The sequence below is a fragment of the Ascaphus truei genome, chromosome 21, assembly GCF_040206685.1.
Source record: "Ascaphus truei isolate aAscTru1 chromosome 21, aAscTru1.hap1, whole genome shotgun sequence".
Classification (NCBI taxonomy): domain Eukaryota; kingdom Metazoa; phylum Chordata; class Amphibia; order Anura; family Ascaphidae; genus Ascaphus; species Ascaphus truei.
In genome coordinates this window covers 21,361,936-21,384,666 of record NC_134503.1, presented here as the reverse complement: position 1 = coordinate 21,384,666, position 22,731 = coordinate 21,361,936, and the positions used below count along the sequence as shown (strand labels likewise).

At 43.2% G+C, this 22,731-nt stretch overlaps 1 protein-coding gene across 1 annotated transcript in view; it reads left to right on the top strand.

Moving 5' to 3' along the window:
* Positions 1-20,563, top strand: part of ANAPC2 (anaphase promoting complex subunit 2) — a 61,113-nt gene extending 40,550 nt beyond the window's left edge. Inside the window, exons 10-13 of the mRNA XM_075579318.1 lie at positions 639-842; positions 2,196-2,325; positions 3,108-3,343; positions 19,370-20,563. Of these exons, the coding sequence (XP_075435433.1) occupies positions 639-842; positions 2,196-2,325; positions 3,108-3,343; positions 19,370-19,582 (783 nt within the window). The 3' untranslated portion in view covers positions 19,583-20,563. The remainder of the gene's footprint in view (positions 1-638; positions 843-2,195; positions 2,326-3,107; positions 3,344-19,369) is intronic.
* Positions 20,564-22,731: the final 2,168 nt, after the last annotated feature.

Below are 22,731 nucleotides of genomic sequence, written 5' to 3'. Positions count from 1 at the left end.
TTGTTTTTATACAAGTTCTTTTTCGTCATTTTTCCGGGCCTATTTATTTTATTATGATCAATAAAGTGTTTAATTGTATTATTATAGGGTGTTTCTCTGAGTGCAGCTGCAAAGGGATTCTTTTCTCTGAGTATTACTCATCTGATACAAAGTAAGAAATATCAGTGATTCATCATATCCATAATAAACCACCCGAAAGTTATCTCCTGCTGTCCCTTCAAGACCACAACTGTGATCCAGGCGCAGGGTTGCACAAACTGGGGGTGTGTGAGATTTCTGTGGGGGGGGAGGAGGTCTCCTTAGCACAGACACACTGTGCTGACAGAGGAGACACGGTCTTGAGCACAAAGGCTGTGCTGAGTCCACCTGCTTTTAGGTACCGCTTGAGACTTTGGGCTGGTAGGCTGGTAAGGGGCTTTTCCTCCCAGTCATGCAGATTGGGACTGGGGAAGTAAGTTAGACCTTACATGGGATAGGTGTTTGTTTCTTTCGTATGATTTTGTTTGCTGTGCATTGTTTAAAGGGACAGGCTTAATAAAGCCATGTTTACATTTCCCAAAACTGTCTCCTTGTGTGTACGTCTGCACCTGCCTCTTACAACCCATTATTACAAAACGCTCCCTCCCTTTGGTTTGAAGGACATGGCAGATTCTCGACGGATAAATGCCAACATCCGGGATGAAGAGGAAAAGCTCCCAGAGGAAGAGAGGCCTCCTTTTAATTTAGTGGCTGTGATCCTCTCCAGCGAGTTCTGGCCTGCACTGAAGGAGGAGAAACTGGAGTTGCCCGACCAGATAAAAGAAGCAATGGATATGTACACAAAGAAGTATGAGAAGCTGAAGGTAGGACCGTTCAAGATCTGGGGCAGGCCACAAGAATAAGGGCCATATATTTACTAAGCTGTGAGGGAACTTTCAAACCACTCGCGTGAATGGGAGTGTAAAGTGGACCATATTTATGTAGCGTTGCTATGCCATACGGTTTGCTGCCAGAAGAGGTTGTATCTTGTAGCATAGCACCGCTTAGTAAATATGGGTATATGGGGGAGATTTTCTGTACGTCTGATTCTGGATCTTGCACTGCGCATGTTGGCTGCCATTCAAGTTAACTGCCATTAACACAGGGTCGCGGTGCGGTAACACAAATCGGGGGGTTAGTGAATAATGTTGAATGTCTTAAATTCACCCGTCTGTCATAGTGAAGTCTGGCAGCAAAATGGTTATTACTTGGTGAAGCAGGCGTAAAGGTGAGACCCATGATACACAACTTAAACACATATTTTTGGTCAACTCCTTTGTGGAGTGGAATAGTTGTGACCGACTCTTTTGCAGGATGTAATGGTCCTGCTGTCTCAGGATTACATACTGTAAACAGATAGGGATTTTAAATTGATAAAAACATTTATGAATATGTATACAGTACTCTAATTGGAGTGATTTTGTATGCTATTCTGAAAATCTAATTTTATGGGGGGATGGCACGTTTAAATGTAACGTTTATCAAGAACAATTCTAATCAATAAAGTGAGGCTTTTGAACAGCACCAAAGTTAAAAGGGGAAGCAACATTGTCCAGCCCTTTATACTACCAATTAAGAAGATACGTAATGATCACCCAGTAAGCAGGCGATGCCAGCATTCATCTTCCTTCCTCTAGTCCAAGAATGACCAACTCCAGTCCTCAAGGGCCACCAACAGGTCATGTTTTAAGGATATCCCTGCTTCAGCACATGTGGCTCAGTCAATGATTAAGCTACCTGTGCTGAAGTAGAATTATCCTTAAAACCTGACCTGTTGTGGCCTTGAGGAGTAAAGCTGGCTTCTCCTGCTCTAGTAGAATAATGAACGATGGTTAGAGGCATCCTTCCTTTTAACCTAAAGGGTGGTCTGATCATCTCTTCTGGGTGCAGATGACGTACGTGTGTGTGTGTGTATGTGTGTGTGTGTATGTGTATATATATATATATATATATATGTATATATATGTATGTATGTATGTATGTATCTGTACCGTGTTAGCCGAGCTTAATCAAAAACGAATAGACGATACTGTTCTGTGGCTAACTAAATGCTTTTGTTTGTGCAAGCTTTGGAGATACACTGATCTCTTCTTCCAACGGTGTTGCAATGGATTATTTATATATATATAATATATATTTATATATATATATATTTTTATTTCATTTTTTTTCCTCAGGCCATGCGAACTCTAAACTGGAAACACCACCTTGGATTGGTAGATCTGGATGTGGAGCTAGCTGACCGTACGCTGTCCTTCTCTGTGTCTCCTGTACATGCAGCAATTATACTGAACTTTCAGAGCAAGAGTGAGTTCCCTGTAAGCCTGTGTTTATATACCAGAGGGTACGACTGTGGTCCTTCTACATTTTCTGCATCACTTGTACTTTACCTGCTCTGTCCCTGTTTAAGGAACACTCTAACCTAGCAGGTCAAAAGACATTGATTTAAACACTGATCAGTGTGACTGGCTCCCTTAGAAAGATGCAATCGCGCTTTAAGCAGGTGTTGACATTTCAAGCTTTGTTGGTGTCACCTATGATTTAACAGAATCTTAAACGGTGACATTCACAAATTAATCATAATGCAAAATGTATTTTAAATGTGCTATATAAACAATAGATAGTTAGTAAAGGGTGTATAGCACATAAAATGGTTTCCATATAACTGCTTCAGATTAGAAAATCACATTAAGAAATTGTCCCTTTTTATGTGTTCCTAGAATGTAGATGAAGGATTAGGGCCTTCTAGAGAGCTCATATGATCCTCATTAGTCGCGTCTTTTGGGTTAAATGGGTGAATTTAAAGCCAATACAACACAAATAAGAAATAAAATCTTACCAGAAAAGTGGCCAACTCTGCCCTTGATATTTACATACTGGATTACCAACTGATCCTGGAACAAGTAGCACACCATCCGTTGTAGCATAATAAAGAATTTATTGCAGCATGTTAAAGCATGGGGACTAAGACCGTGGTTCTTTAACATGCTGCAGTACTGTACAAACTGTATTGTGCTTCTTTATTTCTATACTCAGAACAGTACAAACAAGATTAGATTTAATGTAATTGTCCGCTTGTTTTACTTTAGGCACGTGGACTCTTGAAGAGCTCAGTGATGTGATAAAGGTGCCTGTGGCCTCCCTTCGGAGGAAGATGACGCTTTGGCTTCAGCAGGGTGTTCTCCGTGAGGATCCCGCAGGCACGTTCACAGTGATCGAGGAAGAGCAAAAAGACCGGACTGAGAAAGTGGTGTTAATAGACAGTGATGAAGAAGGAGATTCTGCTATGGCTTCCCAGGCCGACCAGAAGGAAGAAGAGCTGCAGGTAACTATAGAACATAACTGTCACGGGAGACCAGGCAATTACACCCTTATACCGGGATCATTCATTGAGCAAAACCAAGGAGTAAAACATATTGCGTTTATTCCTTAGAAACAGACATCCAGTGAATTACAATATGCAGAAGAAAACGCACTTACTGGGGGTCTGGGTTAAAAACTATCCTTTCCTAACTCGGATAGTCCTTAAAACAAAGACTTTACAAGTCCTTTCAATGACCGGGATGTACCCGCACAATTCCTGGAACTCAATTCGGCGTGCAGTTCCTGCCGCCACCGCTCTTTCCACTCTGGAGGTGCTGAAATCCCTTGGCCGATAGCAGGTACCAAACGCCCTGGTACTGTTTTTAGCTCGTAGTTCCAGCCGCGACCGCTACGTCTCTTTTCAGAACTTGGCCCCTGAAATGCAGGACTTAGAACATTTCTTGCCTTGAAATTTCTGAAGCCGGCTTGTGTCTATTTCTCACAGAGCATCTTTTGGGCAGTTCAAATCTGCCGCTGCGGTCTTGGCGCTTAGAATTTCTTTCGAATCAACCTGATTGGCTATAGCGTTTTGTGAATTTGGAACCTAGCAGCCAATCAGCGCGTGGAAATATTTCTACCAGCCTATCACAGATTCAGGTACTCTGAAGCCGTGCGGGCACTGATATCAATTCTGCTAAGGGGCATGCGCCAACTTGGCACCTCTGCTACTTAGCATATTTAACCCCCGTTGTGCCAGGCTCCTCAGCGTCTGGGGCTGGGCAAATAGTTGCCGGATAGCCCTTATTCATGTCAGGATGTGGGTACTTCAGTGTAATTCCGGTACTCCGCCCGCTCTGACACCTTGGCATCTCTGAGACTTTCAAGTCTGGGACCTGACCAAACACAGTGGCACCAAGCATGGTGGCCATCTGGTCTCTTGGAACCACGGACTCGGAAATTCCCCAGTTCATATACAGGGCATGCACATATACACCATTTTAATTAAAATCTTACAAAATTCTTCTAAGTTCCTCATCCACTCACTGTGCGGCTCGCGGCGGCTGCTGCTGCTTTCCCCCCCCTCCTCCTCCCGAGTCCGCTCCCCCGAACCCCCTCTCCCTCCCCCCACGAGCCGAGCCCCCTCTCCCTCCCCCCGCGAGCCGAGCCCCCTCCCCCTCCCCACGCGAGCCGAGCCCGCTCTCCCTCTCCTCCCTCCAGCCCTCTCTCAAGACTGCACGCTCTTGCAGTGCGGCACTTCCGGTGCCCGCTGCTTGCGAGCGCGCGCGCGCAGTCCCGCCGTGATCTGAGGTGAGGGGAGGTGCAGGGAGGTGAGGTGCAGGGGGGTGAGGTGAGGTGCAGGGGGGTGAGGTGTAGGGGGGGTCATTGGAGGTGCAGGGGGGAGAGTGATGTGAGGTGCAGGGGGGGAGAGTGATGCGAGGTGCAGGGGGGAGAGTGATGCGAGGTGCAGGGGGGGTGGGATGTGTGTGGTGTGTAGGGGGGTATTATGTGTGTGGGTGAGGAGGAGAGATGGGGGTATGAGAGATAGATGTGGAGTATCGCAAAGGTTGATAGTGAGGGGTGCTGGGGGAGATATGAGGATGATGATGAGAGGTGCTGGAGGAGAAGATGATGATGATGATGATGATGATTTTACCCGTGCGGCCCAATTTTTTTTTTCTTGGAGCAGTTCGGCCTTTCTCACTTTACGAGTTGTGCAGGCCTGCCCTAGGATCTACTGAAAAGACGCGCACGTTCATTTTCAAAGCTCCTAGACCTTCCTATAAAAAGTTTTAATAAAAGTTGCTTCAAATAACGCTTGGGTTCATTTTCAGGGTTGCTTCAATTGTACCGAAGCTGGACTTAAATAATTTTACTCCCGCAACCTTATACATGGTTGGAGACACCCTGAACCCCTATACCGGGTCCGCGGGTTTGGGGCATATACCGTGGTGGACTCCCCCTAAACCAGGGACCCTTGACTATACCCGGGATACACAAATCCCTATGCCCCTTTTTTACCTTTCTGGTCTTTGCTGAAGCAGGGACTCCTGAGGGTAAGCTGCAAGAATGTTTTCAGGGTAGGAGTTTGACCGGAGCATTGTGCTTCAAGGTACAGTATCTGAGAATCGGACCTGATTCCCAGCTACCTTTTTGGGGTATCCAGTAACTCTGGAACCCCACTACATAGTCACAATCTGCAAAGACTTTCTCCGCAACCCCCACCCTGAAACTCATAGCCCAGCAATCTCTGCTTGCTGGCACTCCTGGAAAGGCAAAACCACAAGAATTCTTTGTCGCATATTTTCATACAATGCATAGCAGTACATACATGACAGCCAGGTCCAAGAGCTGACACTCTAGGACCCCACAACGTGACTCAGGGGCAACCAAGCGGCTTGACCTATATTAGTGAGCCTGGTTACCCCCTCACCATCACAATAACCTAATCCAGAATGTTAGCAGATTGATACAATACGTAACGTGATCAGTTGACCATTGCCAATACATTCAATGAATGCTCTGTGTTGTGTGTTACTTTCTTATTATCAAAATAATAATAACTTCTATTCCATATAGTGCTTTTCTCCCATTGGGACTCAATGCGCTTCACAATTACAATATAGTGTGCGGTAAGCAGCATTGTACATAGGATTGTTACAGACAGTCCCGGCCCAGATGAGCTTACAATCTATGTGTTTGGTGCCTGAGGGAGATAGGGGCTTGCCCAAGGTCACAAGGAGCTGACACAGGGATCTGAACCAGCTTTCCCTGGTTCAAACTCGGTGTCATTGTTTTCAGACTCGGTGCCTTTACTCACTGAGCCGCTTCTTCACTCACTGAGCCGCTTCTTCACTCGAGACTCAATCGTGACCATAATCCTGAAGCCCAGACTTGGAGCACTCCTATATCAGTACCCTCCTCACTGTGCTCATGAATTTTAATGAATCCCAGTGTCTGAAGAGGAGATTGTTTAGCTTTAATGTTGGGAGCTCCTGTACAACCAATGTGGTCCAGACCAATTGCCTCTGTAATCAACTGGATTTAGTCTTCTGGCCAAATCCCTACGGCCTAGAAACCTTCCTGAGTTATCCCAGTTTTCAAAAGTGGTGACAAAAAATTGTCTCCAATTCAGACCTATCTATATTCTACCTGTACTATCCAAAATCGTACGAAATATGTACATTCCCAATTAAGCAACTATTGTAAGAAGTCAAATTTCTTTAATCATTTCAACCAAATCCTTTCACAAAATGCATAAAAATATGCAATGAGATCCGGTGTGGAATGGAACATGGCCAAATGACTGGTGCAATATTCCTAGATTTTGCCAAGGATTTTGATATTGTTGACTACACTTATGTTAAACCAGCTCCAGTACTCTGGTATTGGACCACATGCTTTCAATTGGTATATCCCTTATTTATTATTAAGCATACAGAGACACTTGCCTAGACAAGTGAAAGTACCCCTTTGGAACAAGCACTCATGATATAGTTGATACAAGTAATTAAAAAAGTAACCTTTATTAGTGTCTGTGGGTAAAATAAGTGAAATACATAAACACTCAACACAATTAAAACACGTATTAAACTTAATGTCTCTGAGTATGAGTCATAGACTGATAAAGATAGTGTTTGAAGGGATATAGTGTGACTGGCACCATGTGCAATAAAATCAAAACAAAAGAAAGAATTTTAATTATTGCAATGTAGAATGAATAGGGTGCCTCAGTGTGGTGTGTATATTGTAGATGAAAGGATCTGGTGTGTGTCACGTAAATAAAGTGTCAATCACACCACTTTCAAACCACATCTGATTAATATGTGGTTCTCTGACAATATGCAGGTTGTAATATATTAAGTACTTTTCTTGCTAGACCAACATGATCAATGTTGAGTGTGGCCTGGTTGGAATCAATTGTCAGAGAAACCACCAAGAGGTTAATAAATATCCTTCAATACAACGCTGGATGAAGTAAAGTATCAAAAAAGGGGAAGGCTACTACGTAGCTAGGGGTGGTGAGGCTAGATTGTGGAGACTATTGGTATATGATAATACTTATATTGTTTCCCCCTAATCAGTAATTATTCCAATATTATTATAGCCTCAAATGAGCTCAACAGAATTTACTTAATAAATAAATAAATAGTGAGATAAATAACTGCTCATGTCCCCTGTGAAGGTAGCAAGTGTGTTCATAGAGAGGCTAGCTGATATCTCTAAAATAATGAAGCCAATTATAAGGGGTTAACTTCAGCTGCCTATAAAATAAAGTTCACTCTATATCTGCAGACCTCTATATTTGGTATAGGTAGGTGATTGATTTATATAATAGCCGCCCTGTTGGGTCAGTCCATGTGAATGTTGTATCTGGGCTGGCTATATTAACCTAGACAAATATATCTCAGTAATTGCTTATCATCTAGGGCGAATACGCCCTGTCTGCTGGTTATAGGTGACTGTAGTATAGGTGGTGCCCTGCAGCCGCTCAATGGCGTACCCTCTACAATTCAAGGGGGCTGTGTGGGGGCTGCTGTCTCGGAGCATTTAGTTCCTGCTCGCGAGTGGCGGCATCTGTTGAGTCTCCGCCCGGCATGGTGTATTCATGAACACCGCTATGTAATGAACTGCCGGGTGGAGCTCGAAGTGAAGCAGCGGCTATTACTCCGCGCTCTGAGAACAGATGTCGCCGCACCAATGCGCGTGCTGACGTCACAAAGGACCGGCCACCGACGTACGTTTCGCGTCACACTGACGCTTTCTCAAGGTGGCCCCGCCTCTACGTTTGCCAGCAGTTTAAATAGCCAAGCGTTGCTATGGTAACGATCGCACTTGGGTAAGTATATCAATGTAATAAAGACAGTGGTTTGTGTTGATATTTATTGCTGTTTGAGCTTTTATATATTTATTTTGGCTGGCTGGGTATGAAACCATAATCAAGATAGAGCCCTTATTCACTCAGGTAAGTGAATGATGATGTTACTATTAAACCAAACGTAAGAATATTGTGAGAGTTCAAACTGGGTGATTAGTGCTATTTGTATAATGTGGATATATACCAAAGGCAGACAAGAACTGGTAACAACCTACCTACAATGTTAGTGTATAGGATTTAGGTTATCCTAACACTGATATTTAGTTATATTGGGCACTGTAGAGGCTGTATGATATAGATGGAAGTACATAATTCCAATATACTGGGTCACATTTGCTTAAATAGCACCATCATAGAAATATGATTAGTACAAGCATGTATAGCAGAGTGAATAGTCGCTGATAATTAGCTCAGTGGGTTGAAGATATAGTGAGATGTGGTTATGTTTGCAGATGCATATATCTTACATTTACTGTTTAAATATGCAAATGCAACAGATGCAAAAAGTATATTGATCCTACCCTATAAAGGGGGCAAACATAAAACCTTCATTAAGACCCTGGGGATACAGCGTTCCCAGGGTATAAATCCACTTTGCTTCTTTTTTAAGCAACTCTCGGTCCCAATCGCCCCTTCTGATGGTTTCGGGGAGTTGGCAGATGCCTTTGAAGCGTAACTTGGAGTAATCTCCATCATGTGTGTTATTAACATGTTTGGCCAGTGGGGTGTCAGATTTATTACGAATTGACCCAATGTGCTCTAAGACCCGTCGTCTTAGTTGTCTGCTGGTTTTCCCCACATATTTTCTGCCGCACATGCAGATAGCTTGGTAGATCACTCCAGTTGTTCTACAATTCACAAAGTTGCGCATAGTGAATGTTCGACTGCCATCCCAATTGTCAAAAGTTTTTGAAACATGAGCGTACTGACAGGCACGACAGCCTTGGCATTTGTAGTTCCCAGGTGATCTCTTGTCTAACCATGTGCCAATGGTGTTGGGTTGGAGGTGGCTGTGGACCAAGAGGTCTCTAATGTTTGTCGATCTTCTGCTGACCATAGTAGGTCTAGATTGTAACACTTCCCTCAGGTCCGAGTCTTCTAAGAGAACATGCCAGTGTTTGTTCACAATTTCAAAGATGTTAGACCATTGTCTATTGTGAGTGCCTATCAGGCGTATAATTTTGCGTTCTCGTTGCTTGGGGTTGGGATGCAGTAGTGTTGCTCTATGTGTGGTTTTAGCTCTGTTATATGCTTTGTTCAGGCTATTCTTGCTATAACCTCTAGCGAGGAAGCGTTGACGCATAGAGCGTGCTTGTACTTCAAATTCCTCATCATTCGAGCAGTTTCTTTTTACTCTTAAATACTGGCCAGTTGGAATGCCATGGATGAGGTTTTGAGGATGATGGCTTTTAGCATGTAGGAGGCTAGACCTATTGGTGAAGGACCATTCACCGATCTGAAACCCAGAGCCACCTTTATTCCTCCACCAGGAATCTGTCCCAATGTAGAGGTATTTACCAAATTGGTTGTTACCGACTTGGAGAAAATAAGATATGCCAAAAATACAGGCAACCTCAACATTCATGAAAGAGCAGCTCTCAATGATCTACGCTCCAACTCATCCATAGTAATAAAACCCTCTGATAAAGGGGGGAATATTGTCATCTTGGAAAGAGATGCCTATATCAAAGAAAACCTTAGGCTCTTGTCCGATCATACTTGTTATGAGGTTCTAGCCAAAGACCCCACCATACAATATAATCAAGAACTTCTGACCATTCTGAATCTGGGCTTATCAGAAAAAGTGATAAACAAACGAGAATTCAACTGTATGTACAACAAGGTCCCAAAGATAGCGACCTTCTACAGCCTCCCGAAGATTCACAAGCTTATTAGTCCACCACCGGGACGACCAATCGTCTCCGGAATCAACAACTTGAGTGAACAAGCGAGTGTATACTTAGACAAAATACTGAGACCATTCGTGGTGGCATTACCCTCGTATTTGAGAGACACCACTGACATCCTTACCAGAATTGATGACATCATAATTGATGAAGATACACTCCTTATAAGCATGGACGTGGAGGCCTTATACACAAGCATCATACATGATAATGGTATTAATGCAACGTTGTATTTTCTGAAAACCAGAGGCCTGTTATATACAAATCATAACAAATTTGTGGAACAACTCCTTCGGTTTGTACTAACAAGAAACTATTTCCTCTTTAACAGCAAATTATACCACCAGGTGCAGGGAACAGCAATGGGGACGACATGTGCCCCATCATATGCGAACCTGTACCTGGGATGGTGGGAGGCAGAAATAGTGTTTACCGAAGAGAATGATGTATATACTAACCACATCATTCTATGGGCCAGATTCATAGATGACATTATCATCTTATGGCAAGGACCACGCACGCTGTTTATTGAGTTCATCAATAAACTTAATAAGAATTCTCTCAATCTAAGACTCACTTATGAAATAGGGGCTGATAGTATAGTTTTCTTAGACCTAAGAATAACACGTGCAAGCAATGGGAGGATAGAAACCACTATTCACCGCAAGACAACAGCCACTAACAGCCTCCTACATGCTAAAAGCCATCATCCTCAAAACCTCATCCATGGCATCCCAACTGGCCAGTATTTAAGAGTAAAAAGAAACTGCTCGAATGATGAGGAATTTGAAGTACAAGCACGCTCTATGCGTCAACGCTTCCTCGCTAGAGGTTATAGCAAGAATAGCCTGAACAAAGCATATAACAGAGCTAAAACCACACATAGAGCAACACTACTGCATCCCAACCCCAAGCAACGAGAACGCAAAATTATACGCCTGATAGGCACTCACAATAGACAATGGTCTAACATCTTTGAAATTGTGAACAAACACTGGCATGTTCTCTTAGAAGACTCGGACCTGAGGGAAGTGTTACAATCTAGACCTACTATGGTCAGCAGAAGATCGACAAACATTAGAGACCTCTTGGTCCACAGCCACCTCCAACCCAACACCATTGGCACATGGTTAGACAAGAGATCACCTGGGAACTACAAATGCCAAGGCTGTCGTGCCTGTCAGTACGCTCATGTTTCAAAAACTTTTGACAATTGGGATGGCAGTCGAACATTCACTATGCGCAACTTTGTGAATTGTAGAACAACTGGAGTGATCTACCAAGCTATCTGCATGTGCGGCAGAAAATATGTGGGGAAAACCAGCAGACAACTAAGACGACGGGTCTTAGAGCACATTGGGTCAATTCGTAATAAATCTGACACCCCACTGGCCAAACATGTTAATAACACACATGATGGAGATTACTCCAAGTTACGCTTCAAAGGCATCTGCCAACTCCCCGAAACCATCAGAAGGGGCGATTGGGACCGAGAGTTGCTTAAAAAAGAAGCAAAGTGGATTTATACCCTGGGAACGCTGTATCCCCAGGGTCTTAATGAAGGTTTTATGTTTGCCCCCTTTATAGGGTAGGCTCAATATACTTTTTGCATCTGTTGCATTTGCATATTTAAACAGTAAATGTAAGATATATGCATCTGCAAACATAACCACATCTCACTATATCTTCAACCCACTGAGCTAATTATCAGCGACTATTCACTCTGCTATACATGCTTGTACTAATCATATTTCTATGATGGTGCTATTTAAGCAAATGTGACCCAGTATATTGGAATTATGTACTTCCATCTATATCATACAGCCTCTACAGTGCCCAATATAACTAAATATCAGTGTTAGGATAACCTAAATCCTATACACTAACATTGTAGGTAGGTTGTTACCAGTTCTTGTCTGCCTTTGGTATATATCCACATTATACAAATAGCACTAATCACCCAGTTTGAACTCTCACAATATTCTTACGTTTGGTTTAATAGTAACATCATCATTCACTTACCTGAGTGAATAAGGGCTCTATCTTGATTATGGTTTCATACCCAGCCAGCCAAAATAAATATATAAAAGCTCAAACAGCAATAAATATCAACACAAACCACTGTCTTTATTACATTGATATACTTACCCAAGTGCGATCGTTACCATAGCAACGCTTGGCTATTTAAACTGCTGGCAAACGTAGAGGCGGGGCCACCTTGAGAAAGCGTCAGTGTGACGCGAAACGTACGTCGGTGGGCGGTCCTTTGTGACGTCAGCACGCGCATTGGTGCGGCGACATCTGTTCTCAGAGCGCGGAGTAATAGCCGCTGCTTCACTTCGAGCTCCACCCGGCAGTTCATTACATAGCGGTGTTCATGAATACACCATGCCGGGCGGAGACTCAACAGATGCCGCCACTCGCGAGCAGGAACTAAATGCTCCGAGACAGCAGCCCCCACGAATTGTAGAGGGTACGCCATTGAGCGGCTGCAGGGCACCACCTATACTACAGTCACCTATAACCAGCAGACAGGGCGTATTCGCCCTAGATGATAAGCAATTACTGAGATATATTTGTCTAGGTTAATATAGCCAGCCCAGATACAACATTCACATGGACTGACCCAACAGGGCGGCTATTATATAAATCAATCACCTACCTATACCATATATAGAGGTCTGCAGATATAGAGTGAACTTTATTTTATAGGCAGCTGAAGTTAACCCCTTATAATTGGCTTCATTATTTTAGAGATATCAGCTAGCCTCTCTATGAACACACTTGCTACCTTCACAGGGGACATGAGCAGTTATTTATCTCACTATTTATTTATTTATTAAGTAAATTCTGTTGAGCTCATTTGAGGCTATAATAATATTGGAATAATTACTGATTAGGGGGAAACAATATAAGTATTATCATATACCAATAGTCTCCACAATCTAGCCTCACCACCCCTAGCTACGTAGTAGCCTTCCCCTTTTTTGATACTTTACTTCATCCAGCGTTGTATTGAAGGATATTTATTAACCTCTTGGTGGTTTCTCTGACAATTGATTCCAACCAGGCCACACTCAACATTGATCATGTTGGTCTAGCAAGAAAAGTACTTAATATATTACAACCTGCATATTGTCAGAGAACCACATATTAATCAGATGTGGTTTGAAAGTGGTGTGATTGACACTTTATTTACGTGACACACACCAGATCCTTTCATCTACAATATACACACCACACTGAGGCACCCTATTCATTCTACATTGCAATAATTAAAATTCTTTCTTTTGTTTTGATTTTATTGCACATGGTGCCAGTCACACTATATCCCTTCAAACACTATCTTTATCAGTCTATGACTCATACTCAGAGACATTAAGTTTAATACGTGTTTTAATTGTGTTGAGTGTTTATGTATTTCACTTATTTTACCCACAGACACTAATAAAGGTTACTTTTTTAATTACTTGTATCAACTATATCATGAGTGCTTGTTCCAAAGGGGTACTTTCACTTGTCTAGGCAAGTGTCTCTGTATGCTTAATGATCCTCTCACCCCTGGCACCTAACCACAGACAGTAGCTAGAGCTCTCTATCCTTTCCCCCCTCATCCCCCATTACTCCCTTATTTATCAGGAAGATCCCAATATGTGTCTCCCGAGTCCAACGCTAAACACTTGAATATTACCTGTGGGTTTCCCTGAGGCTCTGTTTTGGGGCCCTTCCTTCTTTGTCTTTATAAATGACTTAACCACAGGTAGTAAGACTTTGCACATGTATGCTGATGATACTATTCTATAAGTATGCAGTCCCAGCCTCTGTGACCTTGAAAATCTGCCGCAATCTTATTTTTCAAAGGTCGAGAACTCTATCACTCAAAACAAACTGTTTTTAAACACGGACAAACAGTAACTATGGTACTTTGGTAATGACATTTCTAAAGCTTCCCACATCAGAGCTACTGATTAGATCTAACTCGAACACTAATATTGAGTTGGTTACTAGCTTTAAATATGTGGGTACGTATGTGGCTAGACTCCCATCTAACATTTGGTTTGCTTATGGACAAACTAACAACCAAAATATTTTCCAAACTGGGTGTACTTTATAGAAATAAATCCTGCCTGAGCTCATTGGTCAGGAAGTTCATTGTGCAGCATATGCTAATGTTAATGATTTGATTATGCTGATACAGTTTATGGTACAGCACCCCAAATTCACCTCAGCAAATGTAACATTCTTTACAACTCAATATGCCATTTTGATTTATGTAACTTCAACAATATGTTAATTTGACTAGGTTGGCTATTCCTTGAGTTCAGGGGCAATAATACATCTTTCCTGTTTTGCCTTCAAATACTTTCTGGACAAGTTACCCAATTATCTAAGCAGCCTTCTCACACCCACTGTACATAGGACTGATCTCCTTAGATCCACCTTCAAAAACATACTTATGTTTGCAAGGTTGAATAAAGAATCTGTTCTCTCCCTTCTCTTACCGAACACCCCGCTGCTGGAACAGTTTACCGGAGTCCCTCAAATCCGCCGCCTGTTTGTTCTTTCAAGACTTCGACTGTTTCCTACTTTAAACATGTTTGTAACTTGTAATGTCAACTTATATTTTTGTACCCAGGGATCAAGGCACCAGACCAGGATAAGGCAGAGTCCATAGAAGGACAGGCCGTGCTGAGGCGTGCGGACGCTCTGCGCTGAGCCCCTGCATCCCCAATGAGGATGCCTTGAGAGGGGGCTCACGCGAGGGTCCGCAGGCGTGCTGACGAGATGGAGGTTTCAGCCGAGCACCAAGCTTTTTCAGCGCGCTGTCCAATCCCAGCATAGCAGTGTCGACGTCACGGCGCCGTAACGTCGACGTCAGTGCGTCGCGGGCGATTGGCCCAGCGACGTCACTGCCCCGCCTCCAACCACCTCCCCCCGGCTCCGATCGCGCCCGCTGGCTCGCCTGTATGGGCATGAAATCGCCCAGATTTCAGCAGGCGAGCGTCTGCGCGGTTCGGATCGCCTCACCCCTCTATGGCCCGGGCCTAACACAGTTCACTAAAGAGTTTTTTTTATTCCAGCCCTAGCCAGCAAGCACAGCATAAAAACACCAATCAAAGCTTTACTCACCAGCTGGCTAGGTGCTGTGCGCCACATTGAAGGCTTTCCCAGGGCTTCCACACTCCCTTGGGGCAGGGACCGTCCAGACTTCTCTGGTGCCATTCGCAGCAGAGCACTTTCAAATCTCCCTCTGTAAAGTCCTGCTCTCTGCTTCTCTGGCAGCAGACAGTACTGTACTGTAGCAAAAAGCACTTTCAAATTTCCCGCTTGGTTAGGCTCCTAGCCTCATTTTCAGGTGTCTCTGGCAAGGCCTCGGAGAACACTGCTTAGTTCACCCCCCCCCCCCCCCCACATCAGGATCAGAAAGAGCTCTGGAAGTGACATTGGCAGCTCAGTACATGGACCTCTATGGAGGAGGGCTGCCAACCAATCAGAGCACTGATTCATGCTATGTGGACCTATCACAGAGCGAACTACATAGGCCAATCAGGGCCGTGGGAAATTCAAACTAACCACTGGGACCTGAGTCAGTCCCAGCAATAGCCACTTCTCCAGACAAGCGAGCTGCACAAAGGTTATCTCAGCCGCACATGTTAAGAGATTTTGGCTATACTTTGAAACACATGTATTACTGTCGCGGCTAAGCTCATTCTAAAGCTTGCCGGGAGCGTAGCGGGCTAGCCGCGGGTCCGTTCTCCGTTTAAAAACGGAGTTTTCCGCGCGGCGGCCGCTTCAATAGATGAGCGCTAATGGCGCTTACTATTAAAAGCGCCCGAGGCGCGGGAAAACCGGACAAAACCGCCCCGATTTCAGCCGAGACAGCCCACGCGCCGCCCGCGCTATTTTAAAACTGCGGTGGCGGCCGCATTAGAGTCAGCCCGGCCGCCACTGTACATTCATTACATTAGTCCAACACGAATAAAGAATCTGTTTACATGGATGCAACAGGCTACTGGGCATGTAACAGGGTAGCTCAGGGGTCTGGTGTCCAGATGAGCCCCAGGAAAGTACAGCCATGGACCGGGTTTAACCTTTATTTTACTGGGCCCCTTTCTGTCACAGGTACAATACATAAAAAATGGGTACTGTGCATGCAAAAACGGTTCCCTTGGAGGGTATGTGGATGTTAGATTTTCTTAAGCACAGTTTTAACATACTGTTTATTGCGCCCCTATGCTCAACTGTGTTTATAGAACAGCAAGGTGGATTTTCATTCAATGATATACGCTTCATTGATTAGCTCTCAATTTATGAGCCATTTCTTTTGTGTTGATATGTCCTCATCTGCTCCTCCTACCTGTTTGCCTAAAATTGTGGGGTGTTAGGTTCTAGACTAAGGCTCAGCAGACGTTGGGGTGCAATCAGATCTTCAGCACATTATGCACACTTAAATAGTACTGTATGTCGATACCGTACATTAAATGGTCTATTATCAATGTACATGGTTTGTGCTATGTAAAAATAGAACAATCAAATAATCTTATTCATCTCCAAATTGAGGGGTTATTTAACAATACATTTCAACTTGTACAGTGCATCATTATTTAAAAACTGTAAATATGGCTCTTAATGCCATAAGCGTCTCAAAGTATGCTATACCATATGACACCTTCATTTGAATGGACCCCAAGGTATCTTAGGGCAAAGGGTAAGATCTCCTCTTACCTCTCCCATCGTACTTTCAGTGTCTTTTTTGCCAACACCTCCTCCTCCTCTATCGATCTCTCTGTGGGGGTACCCCAGGGCTCTGTCCTGGGACCCCTTCTCTTTTCCCTTTACACACTCTCTCTAGGTGACCTAATCACATCTTTTGGGTTTAAGTATCACCTCTATGCTGACAACACACAAATTTACCTTTCAACCCCTGACCTTACACCTGCTATACAGACCAAAGTTTCTGAATGTCTCTCTGGAATATCATCCTGGATGGCGATTCGCCGACTGAAACTTAACATGGCAAAAACAGAGCTCCTTATACTTCCTCCCAAACCTGGCCCTACTACCTCCTTCCCATTAGTGTTGGAAGTACCATCATTCACCCAGTAGCCCAAGCACACTGCCTAGGGGTTACACTTGACTCCTCTCTCACATTCGCCCCTCGCATTCAAAACATCTAAAACCTGTTGCATTTTCCTCCGCAATATAACAAAGATACGCCCTTTCCTCCCGCCTCAATTACTGTAACCTCCTGCTGTCCGGCCTTCCTGCCTCTCGCCTGTCTCCCCTAACCTAAACGCTGCTGCCAGATTCACTCTACTATTTATGAAATCTGTTTCTGCGTCTCCCCTGCTGAAATCGCTCTCCTGGCTTCCTATAAAATCCCATATCACACACTCAATTCTCCTCACTTTTAAAGCTTTACACTCTTCTGCTCCTACTTACAACTCAGCCCTAATTTCTCGCTATGCACCGTCCCGACTCTTGCGTTCTGCTCAAGGATGTCTTCTCTCTACCCCCTTTGTATCTAAAGCCCTCTCCCGCCTTAAACCTTTCTCACTTTCTGCCCCGCACCTCTGGAATGCCCTTCCCCTCTACCCGACTAGCACCCTCTCTATCCACCTTTAAGACCCACCTTAAGACACACTTGCTTAAAGAAGCATATGAGTAACACTGTGGCTAATACTATACACGATTCATAAAACTTGGCCCCCTGCAAACGCACTTACCAGAATGCCCTTCTACTGTACGTTCTCCCCACCAATTAGATTGTAAGCTCCCCGGAGCAGGGACTCCTCTTCCGAAATGTTACTTTTATGTCTGAAGCACTTATTCCCATGATCTGTTATTTGTATTATTTGTTATTTATATGATTGCCACGTGTATTACTAATGTGAAGCGCTATGTACACTGATGGCGCTATATAAATAAAGACATACATACATACAAAGCTCCACTTGGTAAACATGGTTCTAAATAACTAAACCGTATAATGCTTTACCATGCACCTGCTGATCCCACTGCCATAAAAGTACTTATTTTGTGCTTTGTGATATCACTGAATCTCTGTGAGCACTTTACTTTGGATGCTTCTAGTCTCTCTCTCAAGATCTTTCTTACAAATAATATAGATGGTAAATAAGCTTGAAATAAAACACACAGTTTTTAATATATTTAAAAGGTCAATATTTGTGTCCAAAATCTGAATTAAGAGCTAATGAAAAAAGTGAGATAGAATTGCCTCACAGGAGCCCACATAATGACAAGAATCCCCACTAATATCTAAACATAAAGGTACAATTTCAGCCCGTATCTCTTAATACACTAAGGTTTCACTCTGAGATTTTCTTTTAAGCTATTTGGTACTTCAGAGATTTACTGTAAGTATCAATTCCTGCAGTTGCATATTGCAATATTTGCCACACACTGTACATATTGTCAATATTGAATAAAGGGGCCAGTATAGGAGGGTGATGGGAAATTTTCTAAACTGCTTTTTTTCACTGCAATGTATAGAATAGCCTTCCAAGAGAAGCAGCCAATGCAGCCTGAGATGTACAAATAGTAAAAAGTTCTCAATAAACATCTTGGATATGGTTGTCAGGGATTTTTCTTTTATGAACTAGGGAAAATGGTCAGACTGGGTGCACAGATAGCGGGAGAACTTATTGGGAGATGAAAGCTATTTTCAAATGGTCACTGCCACAATCAGAGCTATAAATTACATCACAAAAAGTTCCAGATGGACAGCAGAGAGATGCAGCACGCAGAGGAAAACGTGAAGTCCATTACTTGGACCTCTAATTGTTTTTAAAGATAATTGGTCCTTTCTTGATATAAACACAAAAATAGGAGCGCATGGAAAAGAGAGCCAGAAAACCGGAATTAGTGCACAATTCTTTATATTAAAAAACACATACACATCAGCAAACTATTACAAATTTAATGTAGTGAAAAATAAAAACACCACATACATAACGATCAAAAATGGATCAAATAAATGAAATCCAAAACATCCACAGAGAACAGGGTATAAATACCCAACCAACCTTTCTTGATATACAATATTAAACACAACGCTTTTTACTCGCACACAAAAAAAAAATCAGTTGAAATATTTCTCAATCGGCGTAGAGCTTCTTTTACGGGTTGTCAAAAGAGAATGTGTTGTTCATCTCCACTTTGAAATGCGCAACTATTTTTGTTTCCATGTCATGGACATAACTCTTTGTTTTAATGGTCTGTTCCCTTCTCTCTGTTTCTTTAGCTATTTTGGACCTACATTCAGGCTATGCTGACAAACCTGGAGAGTCTGCCCCTAGAGCGTATCCATAGCATGCTGAAAATGTTTGTGATGACCGGCCCTGTTGTAACCGAGATCGATATGCAAGAACTACAAGGTTTCCTCCAGAAGAAAGTCAGTGATCAGCAGCTGGTCTACTCTGGTGGGGTTTACAGACTTCCGAAGAACTCCAGCTAAAATGGCAGGACCCACAAAAACTGAGCTGCAAAATCCGGCGTGTGCTGTACCTGTGCAAGGAGATCCATATTTTGTCTCTGAGTGACCAAAAGTTTTGAGCAGGCATGCGGCAATAAAAAATGTGTTTCCATTCTGGTGCGATCAAGAAGACATTCGCGTTGTGCACGTTGACCGAATGAGTTCGTAAATCCTGTGTTCCTAAGGATGGGTTACATATAAAGGTGATATTTCACAGACTTTGAAAGCAGTTAACCGGCCTTTCGTATGATGATATATGCTACAGATGTGAAGTGGTAATTCAATTGGTTAGTAGCGTAGCTTGAATGTAAATAGTTAATCCGCCAGTTTGTGTTGAAGCACCCTCTGTTGAAAATGAAGCTTATTTGACATAGAGGAGAGCCAGATAGCTATTAATATCTTCATCGGCCCCACCAAGATCCCGTGTTTCATGGGTAAGTACAGCAATGTTTGAGGGTGAGGTCTGGAAAGCAAACATTCTTAGAAGGAAAGGGGCGTTTGGGTGAAGTTGGTTTTGCAAAGGTTGCTGATAAAAGCACAACCAGAACATGGTTACATTAAACCGGGCAGCCACTCTACCATGTCTTCAATGGGTTTTAAAGAAAATAAACTAGCGTATAGGGGCTTACGTTGGGATTGTTTGTTTACCTTTTACAAGTATATCGAAAATCCATGCAAGAAAATTAAGTGGTGTAGGGGCAACACAAATAGGTTAATTTTGTTTTGTAATAAAGAATGAGAAGTTAGATACAGTAAGAATTTTTAAGAAAAGGTGTTTAAAAAAAAGAAATGGAAACGTATAAGGTACTAAACATGTTACCGCAGGCAGTATTTAATACATTGCAAATAGTTTGCTCCTTCACTAGTAAGGAAGGAATTGCCTTTGTCTTTGTAAATGATTATTAGCAAATGTTGGCTAATTGCCTCTGTATTAATATAAATAAAGCACTGCATTTTGCAAAAGGTTGAACTCCATGAACATGCTTTTTTTCCTGTTTTTCTAAACTGCTATGTTACCTGTTAATTGAATCAAAGGGGTATGCAAGATCAAAACGCTTGAGTTTTTTTGACAAAATTGAAAATATATATGAATATATTTCGAGGTGGGACCATATTTACTGATTTGGGAAAGAAATTAGAGAAATCTTTTCAAATCACCATCTCCCCTGTTTGATAATATACATGTTATCGACTTGTATAGTTTGCCTCCAACTGCCGCCTTGTGGCAGATTGCTGCTGCTGCTGCTGCTGCCGCATTGTGGCAGATTGCTGCTGCTGCCGCCTTGTGGCAGATTGCTGCTGCTGCCGCCTTGTGGCAGATTGCTGCTGCTGCCGCCTTGTGGCAGATTGCTGCTGCTGCCGCCTTGTGGCAGATTGCTGCTGCTGCTGCTGCTGCTGCCGCATTGTGGCAGATTGCTGCTGCTGCCGCCTTGTGGCAGATTGCTGCTGCTGCTGCCGCCTTGTGGCAGATTGCTGCTGTTGACGCCTTGTGGCAGATTGCTGCTGCTGCCGCCTTGTGGCAGATTGCTGCTGCTGCTGCTGCTGCTGCTGCTGCCGCCTTGTGGCAGATTGCTGCTGCTACCGCATTGTGGCAGATTGCTGCGGCTGCTTCCACAGCTTTGAGGCAGATCGCCGCTGCTGCCACCTTGTGGCAGAATTTGGCTACTGAGCCTTTAGAAACTGAAGGCCAGTGTTGGCAGACTTGCCAGCTGCCGATTTTCAGATTTTGTATTGTAGATTCGGGAACCCCGTATTGCGCTACATCTGTTCCTGAACCAGAGGGCTCCCCGAACAAGACTGCTCTGGTCTTTTATCAAGGAGCTTCCCGACTCGGAAAACAAAGGGACTGTTCACGTGAATGTCTCCTGCCCCTGCAGAGAACCTGTGCTGACTGGAGGCGCTGCATCACTGAGGAATAAGGTAACCTGCACCCCTGTTCTGGCTCTCCCCACACCATCGCGGAGCACTCAGCCCTCCTGTTCACCAACAGGTCACAGCCCGACACACCTAGAAGTAGCTGGAGAAAGCATACCCACCCTAATCTCACTTAGGGGTAGGGGAAACAGGGATATAGAATATATATATATATATATGTGTATATATATATATATATATATATATATATATATATATATATAATTTGTCCCATGAACTGGTGGAAAAAGTGTAAAAGTCCTGAAGGGGTTAAATAAAGCATGAGCTTATGTGAGTAGTGCAATTAAAATCTGGCTAAAGCCAGTAACATACTTACCTTTACTATAGAGGTAAACTGGGTGCACAAATTCTCTGGTGTGAATATAATAAAATTTACGCATATATATCTCTCTGTCAGCCTTACACATTCACCTACCATTCAATTGAGGGTGATGTCCAGACTGACACTGGGGTGTATTATACCTGCACTAATTGGAACATTGGCAGGCTTACAAATGCTTTGGCCAAAGGATTTAACAAAATACCCTTTTCATGAGATTATTATTTTATCTTAGCCTAATTGGTAGAAGCACAGGAATTGTTCTTTTTGTTTTTCTATATTTAAGGCCTATCTTTTTACCTGCGGCAAACTTCTATAGGGAGGAGCGCGGTATTATGTACAGTTTCTCACTGTATATTAATTATGTAAATTATTGTTTATGTGGCTGGCTCGTTATTAAAAAAAATGGGGGGGAAAAGTTTGTTCTTGACTAACTTGAGTATGTTGCAGAACAGTTCATAAATCTACAACCAACAAATTGTTGTTTAGGATGTCAACCTAACAAGTTTATGTACATTATCAGTGTCAGGAAATAGCCCATACATATATTTTCCTAGATCCCCCTCTCTCCCAGTTCCTTTCTCTGTCCACCAGGTGTGCTGCTGTTGTCTGTCTGCTTTGGGGTTCCTCTGTCTGTCTCCTTGTTGCTCCTGTCCTCTGTCCTTATAGTTTCCTGTTCCTCCCTTGCCTTTGTTTTGTGGCCAGACTCCCTCTGCCCTGATCTGTTTATGTTCCTGTTTTTAGTCCTGTTCATATTAAAGGCCCTTGCTATTGAACTAGATTGCCCCAGTTTGTTTCCTGCTAGCAAGTCCCAGTCCTGTCCCTGCTCCCTAGTTTCAGTTCCTGCTCCTCTGCCCTGCTCCTGCTTTCCTGTTGC